We start from the raw sequence: 23,260 nt of genomic DNA on the forward strand, positions 1-23,260 counted from the left end.
TAGCCTCTGTGTTTTTTCTGACCTAACGTATATCCCGCTCTAGTATAACTAGTATGAGCACTGCATAACGGATAAACCACAGGAACCTAGACTATAAATATATATATACATATATATGTAAAATTATATATATTTATATATAAACATATATATATATATATATATATATATATATATATATATATATATATATATATATATATATATATATATATATATATATATATATATATATATATATATATGTATATATATATATATATATATATATATATATATATATATATATATATATATATATATATATATATATATATATATATATATATATATATATTTATTGTAAATATAATTCATACAGTTGTTATTTATATCATTTTGTATGTGACTTTTGCCACGAACAACCCATAATTGACTACTATGGACTGTGTGTGACTATTGATTTGCTTGTGAGTTTGTAATCATTAAAATCAATAAAACCTGTCAATAACAAACACAGTATGTCAGCCGTGAATAAATACGCATGTTTACACGACAAAAAAAAATAAATCTTCAATTAGAAGAGGTCAAAGGAAGAAGTGAAATGTGTGCATAGCGCAGCTGTGGTCAGCTCAAAGTTGGGCGCAAACATGGCGCCCTGTCGTCACGTGAGTGCCCTCCGACCAATCACATAGGAGACGACCTGAAACTGAGTTGGCCAAACTTTACTCACGCCTCTGGGACATGTGGGCGCCCGCCCTCTAGTGGCGGTTTATAGTATGACATGCTCCCTTGATTCTCGTTGTTTTTGCCGCAGGGACAGAAGACATTCAACTCTAATAAATACTTTCCGAGCAAGATAAATGTGCTGAGTATAACATTTCTAAGTCATTTAAGAGGACTTATTAGTCACAACTAGGGATGTCCGATAATGGCTTTTTGCCGATATCCGATATTGTCCAACTCTTTAATTACCGATACCGATATCAACCAATACCGTATATACAGTCGTGGAATTAACACATTATTATGCCTAATTTGGACAACCAGGTATGGTGAAGATAAGGTACTTTTTTTTTAAATTAATAAAATAAGATAAATAAATTAAAATCATTTTCTTGAATAAAAAATAAAGTAAAACAATATAAAAACAGTTACATAGAAACTAGTAATTAATGAAAATGAGTAAAATTAAGTGTTAAAGGTTAGTATTATTAGTGGAGCAGCAGCACGCACAATCATGTGTGCTTACGGACTGTATCCCTTGCAGACTGTATTGATATATATCAATCAATCAATCAATCAATGTTTATTTATATAGCCCTAATTCACAAGTGTCTCATATATTGATATATAATGTAGGAACCAGAATATTAATAACAGAAAGAAACAACCCTTTTGTGTGAATGGGTTGGTGCACTAATTGTAAGTTTCTTGTGTTTTTTATGTTGATTTAATAAAAAAATTACATAAAAATACAGATAATAAAAAAAACGATACCGATAATTTTTGATATGACATTTTAAAGCATTTATCGGCCGATATGTTGTTGTAATAAAAAAATAAAATTAAAAAAATAAAATACAGATACCGATAATTTAAAAAAACGATACCGATTATTTTCCGATATTATCGGACATCTCTAGAAACAACCCTTTTGTGTGAATGAGTGTAAATGGGGGAGGGAGGTTTTTTGGGTTGGTGCACTAATTGTAAGTGTATCTTGTGTTTTTTATGTTGATTTAATTAAAAAAATAAATAAAAATACAGACACCGATAATAAAAAAACCGATACCGATCATTTTTGATATTACATTTTAAAGCATTTATCGGCCGATATGTTGATGTAATAAAAAAATAAAATAAAAAAAATAAAATACAGATACCGATAATAAAAATAAAAAACGATACAGATAATTTCCGATATTACATTTTAAAGCATTTATCGGACATCTCTAATTATTATGCCTAATTTGAACAACCAGGTATGGTGAAGATAAAGTCCTTTTAAATTTTTTTTATAAAATAAGAGAAATAAATTAAAAACATTTTCTTTAGGGATGTCCGATAATGGCTTTTTGCCGATATCCGATATTCCGATATTGTCCAACTTTTTAATTACCGATACCGATATCAACCGATACCGATATCAACCGATATATGCAGTCGTGGAATTAACACATTATTATGCCTGATTTGGACAACCAGGTATGGTGAAGATAAGGTACTTTTTAAAAAAAATTAATAAAATAAAATAAGATAAATAAATAAATAAAAAATTCTTGAATAAAAAAGAAAGTAAAACAATATAAAAACAGTTACATTGAAACTAGTAATTAATGAAAATGAGTAAAATGAACTGTTAAAGGTTAGTACTATTAGTGGAGCAGCAGCACGCACAATCATGTGTGCTTACGGACTGTATCCCTTGCAGACTGTATTGATAATTATTGATATATAATGTAGGAACCAGAATATTAATAACAGAAAGAAACAACCCTTTTGTGTGAATGAGTGTAAAAAAATAAAAAAATTAAAAAACAACAAAAAAAAACAACGATACCAATAATAAAAAAAACCCCGATAATTTCCGATATTACATTTTAACGCATTTATCGGCCGATAATATCGGCAGGCCGATATTATCAGACATCTCTAATTTTCTTGAATAAAAAAGAAAGTAAAACAATATACAAACAGTTACATAGAAACTAGTAATTAATGAAAATTTGTAAAATTAACTGTTAAAGGTTAGTACTATTAGTGGACCAGCAGCACGCACAATCATGTGTGCTTACGGACTGTATCCCTTGCAGACTGTATTGATATATATTGATATATAATGTAGGAAGCAGAATATTAATAACAGAAAGAAACAACCCTTTTGTGTGAATGAGTGTAAATGGGGGAGGGAGGTTTTTTGGGTTGGTGCACTAATTGTAAGTGTATCTTGTGTTTTTTTATGTTGATATAATTAAAAAAAACAAAAAAAAAACAATACCGATATTTTCCGATATTACATTTTAAAGCATTTATCGGCCGATAATATCGGACGTCTCTAGAAACAACCCTTTTGTGTGAATGAGAACAAATGAGGGAGGGAGTTTATTTGGGTTGGTGCTCTAATTGTAAGTGTATCTTGTGTTTTTTATGTTGATTTAATTAAAAAAAAAAAAGATAACGATAACAAAAAAAACAATACCGATAATTTCCGATATTACATTTTAAATAGAGATGTCCGATAATATCGGTCTGCCGATATTATTGGCCGATAAATGCGTTAAAATGTAATAGTGGAAATTATCGGTATCGTTTTTTTTGTTATCAGTATCGGTTTTTTTTATTTTTTTATTTTTTATTAAATCCACATAAAAAACACAAGATACTTACAATTAGTGCACCAACCCAAAAAACCTCCCTCCCCCATTTACACTCATTCACACAAAAGGGTTGTTTCTTTCTGTTATTAATATTCTGCTTCCTACATTATATATCAATATATATCAATACAGTCTGCAAGGGATACAGTCCGTAAGCACACATGATTGTGTGTGCTGCTGGTCCACTAATAGTACTAACCTTTAACACTTAATTTTACAAATTTTCATTCATTACTAGTTTCTATGTAACTGTTTTTATATTGTTGTACTTTCTTTTTTATTCTAGAAAATATTTTTAATTTATTTATCTTATTTTATTTGATTCATTTTTTTAAAAAGTACCTTATCTTCACCATACCTGGTTGTCCAAATTAGGCATAATAATGTGTTAATTCCACGACTGTATATATCGGTTGATATCGGTATCGGTTGATATCGGTATCGGTAATTAAAGAGCTGGACAATATCGGCATATCGGATATCGGCAAAAAGCCATTATCGGACATCCCTAATTTTAAAGCATTTATCGGCCGATAATATCGGCCTGCCGATATTATCGGCCGATATGTTGATTTAATAAAAAAATAATAATAACAGAAAGAAACAACCCTTTTGTGTGAATGAGTGTAAATGGGGGAGGGAGGTTTTTTTGGGTTGGTGCACTAATTGTAAGTGTATCTTGTGTTTTTTATGTTGATTTAATAAAAAAAATAAATAAATAAAAAAAACAAAAAAAAACGATACCGATAATTAAAAAAACGATACCGATAATTTCCGATATTACATTTTAAAGCATTTATCGGCCGATAATATCGGACATCTCTAGTCACAACAATGCCGTGTGTGTATCGAAGCTCGCATGCAGCATCTTCTGCTACTGTAACATTTGTGAAGGGCGAACAACAGTCACAATATGGCGCCCGAGATGGCGGCAAATGTTGTTGTTTTTTTTGAAGGTGTGGCACTTTTTTGGATGAGACGTTCCCGCGCTCAGTTTAAAGGTGTCCAGTACTTCGCTGACGTGATGACGTCACGTCTACGCCACTTTCCATCCCCGCCCACTGGCGAAAGTCACGTGATTACCCCCCGCCAAAAGGGAGTCACGTGACCCGTCACTGCCTCTTCTTCTTCTGCTTGAGCGACTTCCGCCTCTTCACGATCATCTCGTGCAGCGTGTCCATGCCCTCGCGCAGGCCGTCGCCGGTGATGGCGCAGGCGGGCTGCACGTGGTACCGCGTGGCCGGGCCGAGGTCGCCGAGGGCCAGGCGGCGCTCGATGTCCGCCACGCTGAGAGCCCGCGGCAGGTCCTGCTTGTTGGCGACCACCAGCAGCGGCGTGCTCTGGTTGTCGGAGAAGCCCGCGATGCGGTGCAGCTCGGCCCGGGCCTCCTCCAGCCGCTCGGCGTCCACGGAGTCCACCACGTAGACGATGCCGTCCGTGCGGCGGCTGTAGGGCTTCCACAGCGGCCGCAGCTTCTCCTGGCCGCCCACGTCCCACAAGTGGCAGCTGATGCCCCGCGGGTTGCCCGCGCCGCCCAGCCGGATGCGCTCCGTGTTGAAGCCGATGGTGGGCACCGTGTTGACGAACTCGTTGAAGCGGAGCCGGTAGAGCACCGTGGTCTTGCCCGCCGAGTCCAAGCCCAGCATGACGACGTGCAGGGACTGGAAGGCCGCCAGGCCGGAGAAGCTCGACCCCATCCTGCGGGGGAGGAGGAGGAGGAGGAGGACGCGGCCTGGATGCCCGATCAGCGCGTCCGCAGGGCGGCGCAGAGGCTCTCCGGGAGCCGCGCGGGCCGCAGACTCCTGCCTGGTGGCGTCACGCCGACGGCGGCGTCCGGTGTGGACGTCGCCGCGCGTGGAGGGGACATTGTGTCCGCCCGTGGGGGGGTTTGGCGGTGTGGGTGCGCCGACACGCGCGCCCTGCGTGACGCAAGGGCATAAAAACGAGCCATGGGAAAGAGTGGTGGGTCGTTCGCGAACGATACGGCTCTTAGATTCGGCTCTTTTTAAAATGTTATTACTATTTTATTAAATCAACATAAAAAACACAAGATACACTTACAGTAAGAGCACCAATATTGTTTTTAAATAAAGGACATGATCTTCATCATATAGATTCGGCTCTTGAAGTGAAGTGAATTATATTTATATAGCGCTTTTACTCTAGTGACTCAAAGCGCTTTTACATAGTGAAACCCAATATCTAAGTTACATTTAAACCAGTGTGGGTGGCACTGGGGTCAGGTGGAATGGCGGAAGCGGGGATCGAACTGGAACCCTCAAATGACCAAATGCGGCTGTGCATCTGTTTTTCTTGTTAAAGCTGCAAAATGCACGCTGTCATTTGTCATCATATATACATGTATACATATACATATAAACATTTATACATATGTACATATATACATATAAACATTTATACATATGTACGTATATACATACATATACATATGTACATATATACATATAAACATTTACATATGTACGTATATACATATATCTAAACATTTATACATGTGTACATATATACATACATATACATATAAACATTTATACATATGTACATACAGTATATACGTACATATACATATAAACATTTATACATATATACATACATATAGACATTTATACATATGTACATATATACATACATATAAACATTTATACATATGTACGTATATACATACATATAAACATTTACACATATGTACATATATACATACATATACATATAAACATTTATACATATGTACGTATATACATACATATACATATGTACATGTATACATACATATACATATAAACATTTACATATGTACGTGTATACATATATCTAAACATTTATACATATGTACATATATACATATACATATAAACATTTATGCATATGTACATACAGTATATACGTACATATACATATAAACATTTATACATATATACATACGTATAAACATTTATACATATGTACATACATATACATATAAACATATATACATAAGTATGTACATACATACATATACATATGTACATATAAACATACATATACATATAAACATTTATACATATATACATACATATAAACATTTATACATATGTACATATATACATACATATACATATAAACATTTATACATATGTACATATATACATACATATAAACATTTATACATATGTACATATATACATACATATACATATAAACATTTATACATATGTACATATATACATACATATAAACATTTATACATATGTACATATATACATACATATACATATAAAAATTTATACATATGTACATATATACATACATATAAATATTTATACATATGTACATATATACATACATATACATATAAACATTTATACATATGTACATATATACATACATATACATATAAACATTTATACATATGTACATATATACATACATACTGTCATCTGGAAAGGTAAATAAGCTTGTTTTTTTAAACCACAGGTTAAACTAAAGAAGGTACATGCAGATGTAAATGGTGCACTAGTTAAACTAAAGAAGGTACATTAGGTGCACTAGGTTAAGTTGATTATTCGTGCTTTGACTACATTATCGATTAGTAACTGTACTTTGTTTGCAATATTATTGCAAAGATTTTTAAAATGTGCACTTAATTCTTACTGTACTTACTGTCACCAAAGTTTTAAGCGGATCAATGACTTGCAGTTCAGTTAAACATACAAAAAAAACTTCCCTGTGTGACATTTTGACTAGAAATTTGCATTTGTTTTCGCATTTTTTAAGCAAATGTTATTTATGCCAACAAATAACCTGTGATTAATTTGATTTAATCACAGTTCAAGAGTGTGATTGAGCTGATAAATACAAAAAAATTACTTGAGAGCCCTAAAATATATTAATTATCGTATTAATTATGTACAGACATATTAACATGTCATTTATGAAGCCATATTAATAATAAACATTGAATATATTTGTATTAATTTTACCCATGAATCACATTTCAGCAACGAGTCGTTCTAAAAGAACGGCACCATTGAATAGAGCCACAAAGCCCATCCCCAGTGTAAAGACACCACTAGTTACAAGCATAGCGAGGAAAGACAACTTCCTGTTTTGCTGTGTGTGCCAAAATAAGAGCCGCGTGGGTGGCGATGTAATGCAGGATGCCCAGTGATGCGGAGGGAAATGCTTTTGTTTCGGAATATCGAGGGCGACGTTTCCTCTGCGCAAGACATTCACCAGCCAGGGTGTATAACTGACAGTATTGTTGTCTTTTTTCTTGACATTTTTCCATCCATCCATCCAATTTCCTACCACCTCGGCGTGCATTTTTCCTAATTTATTAAATTATTTTAGCCTAATCCTGATTATAATCATAATAAAACACAGGTTAGAAAAAAAGTTAGGCAAACAAAAATATGTTGTGATTGTGAATAGTAATTCAACAATATGTAAATACAACACTGTAAGATAATGTTACATAAATATCATCATTACATACAATTTTTTAAACAAAATAAAGTGTAAAATAAGTCAACAAAAACTAATAATAAAATAAAATATATATTAATTTAACATTGCTGTTAAATTTAACATTGGGTCATGCGCAGTGGAGTATGTAGGTTGATTTAATACAAGTGTCTTATTGACGTCGCTAGATGGCAGCAACGTGTTTTGACTCAATCCACGCACTTCATGAGTGAAGGAAGGAACGCGCGTTTCACGACCTTATTTCCAATGCAAAACACCCTGCGAGATTAAACGCTCTTGTGCTCTAAAGAGGACATCCTGGGCTTTGTCCGATGAAATAGAAAAAATATTGACATTGTCTCAATTAAGTGCACTTCCAAGCTTTCTGTTAGTCTTCTTCTTGATTGCATATTTGCATTTCCACTAAGAAGATGCATAGGCGCCGATCCCGTCCCGAGCACCCACGGACAATGCCGAGCACCCACGTGGGATTGACGGCAACTTTCATTCATTTACATAATTTTTGATTAATCAATCCTGTTGTTAATTTAGTGGCGTGTTTGGTCCATTACACATAATTAAAGAATCACAAATCAAATGTATATGTATAATAGACTGTATGTATATTATTCACATGTGAATAATGTAGACTGTATTTATAATATTCACATGCAAATAATGCTGTATAATAGACTGTATTTATATTATTCACATGTGAATAATGCTGTATAATAGACTGTATTTGTTATTCACATGTGAATAATAGACTGTATTTATATTATTCACATGTGAATAATGCTGTATAATAGATTGTATGTATATTATTCACATGTGAATAATGTTGTATAATAGACTGTATGTATATTATTCACATGTGAATAATGCTGTATAATAGACTGTATTTATATTATTCACATGTGAATAATGCTGTATACTAGACTGTATTTGTTATTCACATGTGAATAATGCTGTATAATAGACTGTATTTATATTATTCACATGTGAATAATGCTGTATAATAGACTGTATTTATGTTATTCACATGTGAATAATGCTGTATAATAGACTGTATTTATATTATTCACATGTGAATAATGCTGTATAATAGACTGTATTGACATTATTCACATGTGAATAATGCTGTATAATAGACTGTATTTATATTATTCACATGTGAATAATGCTGTATAATAGACTGTATTGACATTATTCACATGTGAATAATGCTGTATAATAGACTGGATTTATATTATTCACATGTGAATAATGCTGTATAATAGACTGTATCTATATTATTCCCATGTCAATAATGCTGTCTAATAGACTGTATTTATATTATTCACATGTGAATAATGCTGTATAATAGACCGTATTTATGTTATTCACATGTGAATAATGCTGTATAATCGACTGTATTTATATTATTCACATGAGAATAATGCTGTATAATAGACTGTATTTATATTATTCACATGAGAATAATGCTGTATAATAGACTGTATTTATGTTATTCACATGCGAATAATGCTGTATAATAGACTGTATTTATATTATTCACATGAGAATAATGCTGTATAATAGACTGTATTTATATTATTCACATGAGAATAATGCTGTATAATAGACTGTATTTATGTTATTCACATGCGGATAATGCTGTATAATAGACTGTATTTATGTTATTCACATGTGAATAATGCTGTATAATAGACTGTATTTATATTATTCACATGTGAATAATGCTGTATAATAGGCTGTATTGGTTATTCACATGTGAATAATAGACTGTATTTATATTATTCACATGTGAATAATGCTGTATAATAGACTGTATTTATATTATTCACATGTGAATAATGCTGTATAATAGACTGTATTTATATTATTCACATGTGAATAATGCTGTATAATAGACTGTATTTATATTATTCACATGTGAATAATGCTGTATAATAGACTGTATTTATATTATTCACATGTGAATATTGCTGTATAATAGACTGTATTTATATTATTCACATGTGAATATTGCTGTATAATAGACTGTATTTATATTATTCACATGTGAATAATGCTGTATAATAGACTGTATTTATGTTATTCACATGTGAATAATGCTGTATAATCGACTGTATTTATATTATTCACATGAGAATAATGCTGTATAATAGACTGTATTTATACTATTCACATGAGAATAATGCTGTATAATAGACTGTATTTATGTTATTCACATGCGAATAATGCTGTATAATAGACTGTATTTATATTATTCACATGAGAATAATGCTGTATAATAGACTGTATTTATATTATTCACATGTGAATAATGCTGTATAATAGACTGGATTTATATTATTCACATGTGAATAATGCTGTATAATAGACTGTATCTATATTATTCACATGTCAATAATGCTGTCTAATAGACTGTATTTATATTATTCACATGTGAATAATGCTGTATAATAGACTGTATTTATGTTATTCACATGTGAATAATGCTGTATAATCGACTGTATTTATATTATTCACATGAGAATAATGCTGTATAATATACTGTATTTATATTATTCACATGAGAATAATGCTGTATAATAGACTGTATTTATGTTATTCACATGCGAATAATGCTGTATAATAGACTGTATTTATATTATTCACATGAGAATAATGCTGTATAATAGACTGTATTTATATTATTCACATGTGAATAATGCTGTATAATAGACTGGATTTATATTATTCACATGCGAATAATGCTGTATAATAGACTGTATTTATATTATTCACATGTGAATAATGCTGTGTAATAGACTGGATTTATATTATTCACATGTGAATAATGCTGTATAATAGACTGGATTTATATTATTCACATGCGAATAATGCTGTATAATAGACTGTATTTATGTTATTCACATGTGAATAATAGACTGTATTTATATTATTCATATGTGAATAATGCTGTATAATAGACTGTATCTATATTATTCACATGTCAATAATGCTGTCTAATAGACTGTATTTATATTATTCACATGTGAATAATGCTGTATAATACTGTATTTATGTTATTCACATGTGAATAATGCTGTATAATCGACTGTATTTATATTATTCACATGAGAATAATGCTGTATAATATACTGTATTTATATTATTCACATGAGAATAATGCTGTATAATAGACTGTATTTATATTATTCACATGTGAATAATGCTGTATAATAGACTGTATTTGTTATTCACATGTGAATAATGCTGTATAATAGACTGTATTTATATTATTCACATGTGAATATTGCTGTATAATAGACTGTATTTATATTATTCACGTGTGAATAATGCTGTATAATAGACTGTATTTATATTATTCACATGTGAATAATGCTATATAATAGACTGTATTTATATTATTCACATGTGAATAATGCTGTATAATAGACTGTATTTATATTATTCACATGTGAATAATGCTGTATAATAGACTGTATTTATAGTATTCACATGTAAAAAAATACCTAAGTCTGTATTGTTTATTGTGAGCGAACTGTGGTGCTGAATTTCCCCCAGGGATCAATAAAGTACTTTCATTTCTATTTCATACAAATGGAGACTGCCTTCCTCTGGTTTTGTAAGGTGAAATGCTAATTGGCTTCATCTGGAAAACCAAAAAATAACAATAACATTAACTTTATGTATCTAGAATCATCTTCGCGTCTCATCTGACAGTTGATTACTCTGAAAGGGAGCAGTGGGTCAAGTATCACAACTGAAATCACTGCAAAAACATTTCAAAGCACAAACAAAATATTTTATTGTGGTTGTAATTTTCAAAAAGGGTTGAGACTGCTGAGGTCTTTGAGAAAAGCAAAGCTGGGGCATTTTTCATTTTTGGAGACTCAACTATAGAGTTGACGTTGTCACGTGTCATCACACAGTTGTCATAGTTCCAAGTTATTATTTATTGATATAAAAAATAAGATGTACAGAATCACATTGCAATTTTACAGTTGCGATGGACAATGGACAGCCAATTCAGAGTTCACGATGGACAGAGGTATGTATCCCGTGTAAATGTGAGTACACACGATGATGCCCAATTAAACAACCAAACATAAAGTGGTTTGTTACATACTAAATTGCAGAACATGAACAAGAACTACAGCCTCTCTCCAAGTGTCATATCACCGGCGACAAACCGTTGTGAAAATTTTCCATGATTGGTTTTGGGGATATGTCTAGAGATGCTGTTCATACCGCAGTGTGATGGCCATTGACGGGATCACCAGAACGGCTGTCACAAAGTCGAAGTCTGCCGAAGTTTAGATCGTCTGTCAGACTCCCGTCCTGCATCACTGCTGCCTAATGCAAGGCTGAGTTGAAAGACGGTCAGAAATTGCCTTTACCACAAGACCTCACTGGGAATATGGTGTTTTATTGACCCTGTCAGCGCCACCTGACAGCGTCAGGTATTCTTTTGACGGACCCAGCACTCTGGGGGCTGGGTCCGTCAAAAGAGTACCTGCCACGCAAGCCCCCAGAGTGCTCCTAGTCCATCCATCCATTTTCTACCGCTTGTCCATCTAGAGCCGCAGGCGTGGCTGGAGCCCTTCCCAGCCGCATTCGGGCGGAAGGCAGCCTACACACTGGACAAGTCGCCACTTCATCGCAGGGCCAACACTGATAGACAACATTCACACTCAAGAGCCAATTTAGTGTTGCCAATCAACCTATCCCCAGGTGCATGTGTTTGGAGGTGGGGGGAAGCCGGAGTACCCGGAGGGAACCCACGCAGTCCCGGGGAGAACATGCAAACTCCACACAGAAAGACCCTGAGCCAAACCCAGGACCTTCCTATTGTGAGGCACCAGCATTAACCTCTGTGTCACTCCGAGAGCAAAAGGGATACTGTACGTTCTGGACTGGCAGAAGAGCCCCAGTGAGCGCTATAGGTTCCCGGGTAGAGTGTTGCAAACACTTGACTCGCCCTGGATGTGGAAACCCAAAATTATACAGCAAAGTCACCATAGCCGGTGGGACAGAAGGCGGCGCTGCGGAGGATGTCAAGGCAGTTGACGAGGATGAGCGTGCCGGTCAGGTGCTTCCACCTCTTTGTGATCGGGTTCCTCATCTTGTCCAAGCCCACATGGAGCTCCTGGAGCACATCACGGTAGCTGTCCCCGATGTGTGCTGCCCAAGTCAGCAGGAAGTCGTAGGCTGGTTTCCACATAGACTGATAGGATCCAGGTCGAGAAGGCAAAACGAGAGTTTTGAGCAACAGCTTTACAAACTTGTCTGACCTGAAAATGAATAGTAACACGTTCTCACCTCGTTGTCCAACACACCGTTTTTGTCATGGTGAGGTGCCTCGTAAGCCTCCATCTGCTGCCTGGACACTCGGGCCAATTTCTCTGCAAGTTCCCTCCAGCGGGACGCCACCTCCACTGCTGTGGTTAGCAGCACAAAGTCCAAAATCAATCTGGCAACCAGACCCTGGCAGTCCATCTTCAGCAAAGCCTGGTGCGATGAAGGGAGGCAGACAGCATTAAGGAAAGGTAACCCACAGTAACCTCTGATTTCCACAGGATTCATAACGGCAGCGAAACGTAGCCACTACGGAACAGCACCGCCATCTGCCGTCTGGCAACCCCCATCGCCGTTCTGTTGTGGCTTCGCCGTGCAGCGAAATAGCGCAGACTTTTAAGAGATCTCGCGAATCTGCGCATAAAAATGTACAGAAAGGTAACACTGAAGGAAACACCGCACAGCTTCTCGAGCTTTGCCGTCCAATACCCACAGACGGGCACGTCTGTGACGGTGTTTACTTGACCCGACCTGTGGAAAAGACGACCGTTTTCCTTTGCAGAACGACAACTTTATTTTTTTGTAGCATGCAACAACACAACAGTAACGACATCCCTGGCCCAGTATGAGCTGGTATTTGACACAGGCCCCCAAATAGCTGCCCGGGACATGCCTGTTTATGATACTTAAATTTTGGACCTTCAACAATCAGCATGTCCTCCCCATTTGCGTTAACAAGGTGAAAATACGTCTGAAAACCTTTGACAAGTTGAATTCACGTTTCCATATGAGTTGGGAAATTGTGTTAGATGTAAATATAAACGGAATACAATGATTTAGAAATTATTTTCAACCCATAATCAGTTGAATATGCTACAAAGACAACATATTTGATGTTCAAACTCATAAACTTTTATTTTTTTTTGCAAATAATCATTAACTTAGAATTTTATGGCTGCAACACGTGCCAAAGTAGTCGGGAAAGGGCATGTTCACCACTGTGTTACATGGCCTTTCCTTTTAACAACACTCAGTAAACGTTTGGGAACTGAGGAGACACATTTTTGAAGCTTCTCAGGTGGAATTCTTTCCCATTCTTGCTTGATGTACAGCTTAAGTTGTTCAACAGTCCGGGGGTCTCCCTTCTGCTATTTTAGGCTTCACACATTTTCAATGTCTGGACTACAGGCAGGCCAGTCTAGTACCCGCACTCTTTTACCATGAAGCCACGTTGATGTAACACGTGGCTTGGCATTGTCTTGCTGAAATAAGCAGGGGCGTCCATGGTAACGTTGCTTGGATGGCAACATATGTTGCTCCAAAACCTGTATGTACCTTTCAGCATTAATGGTGCCTTCACAGATGTGTAAGTTACCCATGCCTTGGGCACTAATACACCCCCATACCATCACACATGCTGCCTTTTACACTTTGCGCCTATAACAATCCGGATGGTTCTTTCCCTCTTTGGTCCGGAGGACACGACGTCCACAGTTTCCAAAAACAATTTGAAATGTGGACTCGTCAGACCACAGAACACTTTTACACCTTGCATCAGTCCATCTTAGATGAGCTCGGGCCCAGCGAAGCCGACGGCGTTTCTGGGTGTTGTTGATAAATGGTTTTCGCCTTGCATAGGAGAGTTTTAACTTGCATTTACAGATGTAGCGACCAACTGTAGTTACTGACAGTGGGTTTCTGAGGTGTTCCTGAGCCCATGTGGTGATATCCTTTACACACTGATGTCGCTTGTCGATGCAGTACAGCCTGAGGGATCGAAAGTCACGGGCTTAGCTGCTTACGTGCAGTGATTTCTCCAGATTCTCTGAACCCTTTGATGATAATACGGAGCGTAGATGGTGAAATCCCTAAATTCCTTGCAATAGCTGGTTGAGAAAGGTTTTTCTTAAACTGTTCAACAATTCGCTCAGGCATTTGTTGACAAAGTGGTGACCCTCGCCCCATCCTTGTTTGTGAATGACTGAGCATTTCATGGAATCTACTTTTATACCCAATCATGGCACCCACCTGTTCCCAATTTGCCTGTTCACCTGTGGGATGTTCCAAATAAGTGTTTGATGAGCATTCCTCAACTTTATCAGTATTTATCGCCACCTTTCCCAACTTCTTTGGCACGTGTTGCTGCCATCAAATTCTGAAGTTAATGATTATTTGAAAAACTATGGATAACGGAGACATATATGATAGTCTCCTTTTCAGGTGAGAGAGGACGCTAAAGGCAGTGCCTTTAAGGCACGCCCCCAATATTGTTGTCTGGCTGGAAATCGGGAGAGATTCGGGAGAATGGTTGTCCCGGGAGATTTTCAGGAGAGGCACTGAAATTCTGGAGTCTACCGGAAAATTCTGGAGGGTTGGCAAGTATGCCCATTGCTGCCCTGTCGTACTCGTGCTGAAGACGACACCAATGCACCGCCCACGCTCTGCCTCCACCCCTTGCTTAAGTAGAGCGACAGCCTTCTAACTTGCCGTCCTTATCTGCTGATTCAGGTTGTATGCGGGCTTTGGTCTAAATATAGACTGACAAAGACACACGAGGCACCGGGCTGTGTCATGAACAGACTGGCCTCACGTTAGAAGGAGCAGAACTGTCATTTAAGTAGGAGATGTGACAGGAAACAGCAAGCAGCTTCAAAAGAGGCTGAATCTGCCCCGATGAGAGTACGGATTCTGTGCATATTTCACGCTGCATCCACCTCTTTGACATCCACACAACACCAGATGGAGATCAAAGGTGCTCATGTTGCGCAAGGACACCGTCAGCTGTGTCCGTGAAGGTGTCAACACCACCACTGCAGCGTCGTCCTCTCCCTGGAAATCACCTTTTAGAAGCGTAGACCCCGGTAGATTTGGGGTAAATAAGCTCTAACCGGCTGTAAGCCATGCGTTGAAGCACTCTGACTTCTACACAAATATTGCTTTTTAGGGTAAGTTAGCCAGGTACATTACCATGTCCACTACCAGGGCTCAGGAACACTTCAGAAAACCACTGTCACTAAATACAGTTGGTCGCTACATCTGTAAGTGCAAGTTAAAGCTCTACTATGCAAAGCGAAAGCCATTTATCAACAACACCCAGAAACGCCGCCGGCTTCTCTGGGCCCGAGCTCATCTAAGATGGACTGATGCAAAGTGGAAAAGTGTTCTGTGGTCTGACGAGTCCACATTTCAAATTGTTTTTGGAAATATACGACATGGTGTCATCCGGACCAAAGGGGAAGCGAACCATCCAAACTGTTATCGACGCAACGTTCAAAAGCCAGCGTGTGTGATGGTATGAGGGTGCATTAGTGCCCAAGGCATGGGTAACTTACACATCTGTGAAGGCACCATTAATGCTGAAAGGTACATACAGGTTTTGGAACAACATATGCTGCCATCTAAGCGCCGTCTTTTTCATGGACGCCCCTGCTTATTTCAGCAAGACAATACCAAGCTACATTCAGCACGTGTTACAACAGCGTGGCTTCGTAAAAAAAGAGTGCGGGTACTTTCCTGGCCCGCCTGCAGTCCAGACCTGTCTCCCATCGAAAATGTGTGGCGCATTATGAAGCGTAAAATACGACAGCGGAGACCCCGGACTGTTGAACGACTGAAGCTCTACATAAAACAAGAATGGGAAATAATTCCACTTTCAAAGCTTCAACAATTAGTTTCCTCAGTTCCCAATCGTTTATTGAGTGTTGTTAAAAGAAAAGGTTTAGCTTTCAATCAGACATTATTGTGAGGTTTTGTATTAGTGTTCCTAAAAATAGATACCGTAATTTCCGGACTATAAGCCGCACCAGCTAAATTTAGGGGAAAATACAGATTGCTCCATATATAAGCCGCACCCGACTATAAGCCGCAGGGTTTTGATGTGTAATTACCGTAGTATATAGGGGTTCCTGCTACCACGGAGGGGATTGTCGGGACAGAGATGACTGTTTGGGAACGCAAAGCGTCCCATTTATTAACAATAAATCTTTCAATCATTCAATCAAACTTTCACATCTTTGACATGGCGAACAGCATTCGTGCAGAGTACAAATAATACAACGGTGCAAAGTAATACAAAGTGCTCGCCTGGACGTTATCAAAATAACCAGCCTACCGGTATATGAAAAGTCAGTCTTTAATCATTGTGTCATCGTCTTCCTCCTGCGTACTAAAACCACCGAAATCCTCTTCGTCGGTGTCGGAGAAGAACAGGCCGTAAATAAGCCGCAGGGACCAGAACGAGGGGGAAAAGTAGCGGCTTATAGTCCGGAAATTACGGTATACCGGACCGCAGACACATTTCTTTTTCTAAATTTGGCCCCCCGAGGCAAAATAATTGCCCAGGCCTGGTGTATAAGGTGGCAACTTGTCCAGGGTGTATGATGCCTTTTGCCCGAGTGCAGCTGGATAGCCCCCCCCCCCTCCACCCCCGCGACATCGAGCGAGACAAGCGGTGGAAAATGGATGTATGGATTGAGGATTTATCAAGTACTTTTTCAGTTTACTCTTATTTCCCTCCTATTATACAGGTTTAAATGAAGTATTGTTGCCGGTTTTTGAATGCATTTTAGAGTAATTTAGAGGCAGAAGGCATTGCTAGCCATTTAGAACGAGCCAATTAGTACAATTTAGAATGCTAAAAAAAAAGACATATATGTCGTTGTCTCTCATAAGGATTGTGAAGGATACAATTCCAAAAAGTGCAGTTTCCCTTTAGAGTGTGCATCCCACTTGAAATGAGGACAATTCTAAAACTCATCACATTTTTGTATTTTGCATTTTCATGTTACTAAACATATAAAATCTTTTTAAACATAATAAATATGTTTTGAAGTGTTTCAATGCACCTTTCTATAATTCAAAACACACTCGTGTGTTGTAACCCAATCCAAGGCTTGGAGAGATCTGCCGCAGCGGTGTTAGATGCCCCCCCCCCCACCCCCAACCCTTCAGATCACATTTCACCTGGGAACACCTGTTATAAGGAGCCAACGTGAAACACCGCGGTTAGTTTTGTATCTTTATGTGACTTAGTGAGTGCTGAAAGAGGATGAAGAGGAAGTTAAATGCGTGTGTCAGATGGTAAAAGTAGACATTGTTTCACTTGAAGGGGAACTGCACTTTATTTTGGGAATTTTGTCGATCAATCACAATATCTATGTATATGTTTTTATTTTTTTAATCCATTCTAACTTGTTTATATACTCTAGCACAGGGGTCACCAACCTTTTTGAAACCAAGAGCTACTTCTTGGGTACTGATTAATGCGAAGGGCTACCAGTTTGATACACACTTAAATAAATTGCCAGAAATAGCCAATTTGCTCAATTTACTTTTAACACTATGTTATTATTAATAATTAATGATATTTACACTTAATTGAACGGTTTAAAAGAGGAGAAAACACGAAAAAAATGACAATTAAATTTTGAAACATAGTTTATCTTCAATTTCGACTCTTTAAAATTCAAAATTCAACCGAAAAAAAGAAGAGAAAAACTAGCTAATTCGAATCTTTTTGAAAAAATTAAAAAAATAATTTATGGAACATCATTAGTAATTTTTCCTGATTAAGATTAATTTTAGAATTTTGATGACATGTTTTGAATAGGTTAAAATCCAATCTACACTTTGTTAGAATATATAACAAATTGGACCAAGCTATATTTCTAACAAAGACAAATCATTATTTCTTCTAGATTTTCCAGAACAAAAATTTTAAAAGAAATTCAAAAGACTTTGAAATAAGATTTAAATTTCATTCTACAGATTTTCTAGATTCGCCAAAATATTTTTTTTGAATTTTAATCATAATAAGTTTGAAGAAATATTTCACAAATATTCTTCGTCGAAAAAACAGAAGCTAAAATGAAAAATTAAATTAAAATGTATTTATTATTCTTTACAATAAAAAAAAAAAATTACTTGAACATTGATTTAAATTGTCAGGAAAGAAGAGGAAGGAATTTAACAGGTAAAAAGGTATATGTGTTTAAAAATCCTAAAATCATTTTTAAGGTTGTATTTTTTTCTCTAAAATTGTCTTTCTGAAAGTTATAAGAAGCAAAGTAAAAAAAATTAATGAATTTATTTTAACAAAAGAAGACCAAGTCTTTAAAATATTTTCTTGGATTTTCAAATTCTATTTGAGTTTTGTCTCTCTTAGAATTAAAAATGTCCGGCAAAGCGAGACCAGCTTGCTAGTAAATAAATAAAATTTAAAAAATAGAGGCAGTTCACTGGTAAGTGCTGCTATTTGAGCTATTTTTAGAACAGGCCAGCGGGCTACTCATCTGGTCCTTACGGGCTACCTGGTGCCCGCGGGCACCGCGTTGGTGACCCCTGCTCTAGCAAAAGTCGGCTAACATTGGATGGGATTTGCTATATTCCGCCTATAAAGGCGCTCTAAAAAAACTCCATCAACATTTTATATACATGTTTTTAAGTATATACAGTATATCATTTAGTAACAGGCACATTCATAACAGCATGTAATATTCATGTGTTTTGCTCATTTTAAGCATGGCGAGGTGTATTAATTTCACAGATGCATCACAACTTTCGCTTTTCCCTTTAACAACAACTACTACTAATCAGGCAGAGTCCATGAGAGCCAACAACAACTACTTTGAGACATATGATGATCTCTAGAACCTTATACTTTTGAGCCTGAATATACAGAGGATGAGCCACAAGTGTTAGAAGCTGAGTGATAAACACTTGAAACACTAAGCATCATGCAGCAGTATTGATAAGGACCAGCCACTTTGTCCAGCTCCTCCCGGGGGATCCCGAGGCGTTCCTAGAACAGCCGGGAGACATAGTCTTCCCGACGTGTCCTGGGTCTTCCTCATCTTCCCCCTTAAGTACCTCTGGCCGGATCTCATGCACCCCAGGGGCCTTGCCATTGAGGAGCTTTTAAACTACCTCGGCAACCTCAGCCCCAGAAATAAGAAAGCCCACCACAGATTCCCCAGGCACTGCTTCCTCATAGGAAGATGTGTAGGTGGGATTTAGGAGGTCTTCGAAGTATTCCCTCCACCGATCTAGAACATACGGAGTCGAGGTCAGCAGCACATCATCCTCACCGTACACGGTGTTGACAGTGCACTGCTCCGCCCTCCTGAGGCGGCGGATGGTGACCCAGAATCGCTTTGAAGCCGTCCAGAAGTCGATTTTCATGGCTTCTCCGAACTCCTCCCATGTCCAAGATTTTGTCTCCGCGACTCCTGAAGCTGCATACCACTTGGTCTGTCGGTACTTGTCCAGTGCCTCCGGAGTCCCATGAGCCAAAAGGACCCGATAAGACTCTTTCTTCAGCTTGACGGCATCCCTGACCGCTGGTGTCCACCAGCAGGTTCTAGGATTACCGCCACGACAGGCACCAACCACCTTGCGGACACAGGTCTGATTGGCCGCCTCGACAATAAAGGTACGGAACATGGTCCACTCTGACTCAATATCCAGCGCCTCCCTCGTGACATGTTCAAAGTTCTTCCGGAGGTGGGAATTGAAACGACAGGAGACTCTGCTAGACGTTCCCAGCAGACCCTCACATTGCGTTTGGGCCTGCCAGGTCTGTCCCGCATCCTCCCCCATCATTGGAGTCAACTCAACACCAGGTGACCGCAAATCTGATGACACAACTACAAAGTCGATCATGGAACTGCGACATAGGGTGTCCTGGTGCCGTGTGCACATATGGACACCCTTAAGTTTGAACATGGTGTTTGTTATTGGCAATCTGTGACGAGCACAAAAGTCCAATAACAAAACACCACTCGGGTTCAGATCTGGGCGGCCGTTCTTCCCAATCAAGCCTCTCCAGGTTTCACTGTCATTGTCAATATGAGTGTTGAGACACCCAGCAGAACAAGGGAATCACCTGAGGGAGCACTCTCCAGTACTCCCTCTAGGGAATCCAAAAAGGGTGGGTACTCTGAGCTGATGTTAGGTGCGTAGGCACAAACAACAGTCAGGACCCGCCCTCCCCACCCGAACGTGCAGGCAACAAAAATTTCCACCCCAGCCCATCCCCTCTCACTGCGTGCAACACCAGAGTGGAAGATTGATTGAAACTTTTATTAGTAGATTGCACAGTGAAGTACATATTCCGTACAATTGACCACTAAATGGTAACACCCGAATAAGTTTTTCAACTTGTTTAAGTCGGGGTCCAGCCGAGAGAGTCCAGCCCCTCTCGAGAGAACTGGTTCCAGAGCCTTTGCTGTGCGTCAAAGTAAGTCCGATTATATCTAGTCGGGACTTCTCCACCTCGCGCACCAGCTAAGGCCCCTCCCACCCAGCGAGGTGACGTTCCACGTCCCAAGAGCTAGTTTATGTAGCCGAGGATCAGACCGCCAAGTGCCCTGCCGTCGGCTACCGTCCAGCTCACACTGCACCCGACCTCTATGCCCCCTTCTATGAGTGGTGAGGCCATTGGAGGGGGGACCCACGTTGCCTCCTCGGGCGGTGCCGGCCGGACCCAATGGGGACAGGACAGGCCACCAGGCGTACGCCATCGAGCCCCACCTCTGGGTCTATCTCCAGAGGGGGGCCCGGGTGACCCGCGTCCGGGCGAGGGAAATCTGGGTCCTTTAATTTTACTTTCCATAGAGATCTTCGAGCTGCTTTTTGTCTGGTCCCTCACCTAGGACCTGTTTGTGTTGGGAGACCCTACCAGGGGGCATAGAAGCCCCCGGACAACATAGCTCCTAGGATTATTGGGACACGCAAGCTCCTCTACCACGGTGGCAGCTCAAAGAGTAGTGGAGATGAAGATGTTTAGATGAAGAATTAATCATAATCCTCACATAAGACTTCTTGGTTTATGGCCGCAACCTTCTCCTATTCCGTTGAGATACTTGATTTATAGTCTGGAATTGACTTTCACCAACTCAGAGGCAAAGCAGCAGCTCATCGGCTCCATATGTAAATAGAGCAACATAAAGCTAGTTAGCTATCAGTGATTAAAGCGCCGCTAAAAGTAGTCCCTTAACCTTAGCCTTATAATAACAATATTGCTAATACTTAGTTAATATTCAGGTCACGAGATGGAAATGGAGTACTGTTGGCGGTTTTTGGATGCTTTTTTAAAGGGCTTTATGCGTGCAAAAGACGCATTGACGTCATGAATCCCATTACCTCTATTGTTAGCGGACTTTTGTAAGTGTTTATTTACAATTATTGTCTTTATACAGGGATTGTGCATGATAGGCAATATTCAAACAAAGTGCAGTTCCCCTTCAATGGAATTATGAAGCTGACCATGACATACTCAAATAGGGGAGTGTCCCCACTTTTCGTCTGCATTTGGTATCAATTATCATTTCCCAGGTTTCAACGTTCCCACATTGCAACCTGGTAGCAGCCCAAAGCTTCTAGAAAATTGTGGAATTATAATCCGGCTGTTTTTTTCTCTCTTGAGCCACATTAGCAAGAGAAAGAATGAAAGTGTTGTTTATTAGCCACAGATTTTGTTCTGACACTGCAAAAGCTTTTAGTAGATCAACAATTGGATAGGACAGGCTGTCTGTTATTGGCTGTGAAAGTCACATACGTTGCCTGGGAAACGCCCGTTTCAGAGTGCTTTAGAGACGCATTGCGAGTCATAGGGTTTTAAATACGGTTGATCTGAGGAAATGTGCTGCCTCAGCCGTAACATCCAAATGATCAATGCTTGTGAATAAAGTTTGATTTAATACAGCCCTTCTCAAAAAGTGGGGCGGGCCTCTCTGGGGGGGTTGCGGTGCCAGGGGGCATCAGGGAACATGTTTTTTTTTGCCGAACCAGAATATGATTAAGCGGTATGTTGTACTTGGCTTCACTGTAATCACGGTGGAAGACAAGGAAAGACCGGTGTGTTGTTTCCTTTAATGTTAATAAGCTTACAATGTAATGCAGAGGTATAGTTTTAACAATTTTAAAGTCAAATTACACTATTTATAGTCACAATGGAGAGTGGGGGAGAAATATGTGAGAAGCGCTGGTTTAATACAACCAAGAAAACTCCATGCACAACATCTAACCTCAGCAACAGCTAAGCAGATTGCAGAGCTATGATTGATCGGCTGTTTAAAGTACATTATTTCTGGTACAAAGCCTTTCCTCTTGTTCCCTCCAAAGAAAGC

At 38.2% G+C, this 23,260-nt stretch overlaps 2 protein-coding genes across 2 annotated transcripts in view; both read right to left on the reverse strand.

The window, feature by feature from the left end:
* Positions 1-4,115: 4,115 nt before the first annotated feature.
* Positions 4,116-5,277, reverse strand: LOC133655147 (ADP-ribosylation factor-like protein 4C). The gene has a single exon (XM_062055107.1). The coding sequence runs from the start codon at positions 5,054-5,056 to the stop codon at positions 4,472-4,474; it is 585 nt and encodes a 194-aa protein (XP_061911091.1). The 5' UTR covers positions 5,057-5,277; the 3' UTR covers positions 4,116-4,471.
* A 6,377-nt stretch (positions 5,278-11,654) lies between these two features.
* LOC133655218 (SH3 domain-binding protein 4-A-like) overlaps positions 11,655-23,260 on the reverse strand; it is a 31,570-nt gene continuing 19,964 nt past the window's right edge. Inside the window, exons 4-5 of the mRNA XM_062055223.1 lie at positions 13,158-13,346; positions 11,655-13,062 (exon numbers count right to left, since the gene is read on the reverse strand). Of these exons, the coding sequence (XP_061911207.1) occupies positions 12,838-13,062; positions 13,158-13,346 (414 nt within the window). The 3' untranslated portion in view covers positions 11,655-12,837. The remainder of the gene's footprint in view (positions 13,063-13,157; positions 13,347-23,260) is intronic.

This window comes from Entelurus aequoreus, linkage group LG01, assembly GCF_033978785.1.
Source record: "Entelurus aequoreus isolate RoL-2023_Sb linkage group LG01, RoL_Eaeq_v1.1, whole genome shotgun sequence".
Lineage (NCBI taxonomy): Eukaryota > Metazoa > Chordata > Actinopteri > Syngnathiformes > Syngnathidae > Entelurus > Entelurus aequoreus.

Excerpts from the sequence above, each read along its gene's own strand:
- LOC133655147 (XM_062055107.1), bottom strand. The coding sequence starts at position 5,056 with ATGGGGTCGAGCTTCTCCGGCCTGGCGGCCTTCCAGTCCCTGCACGTC.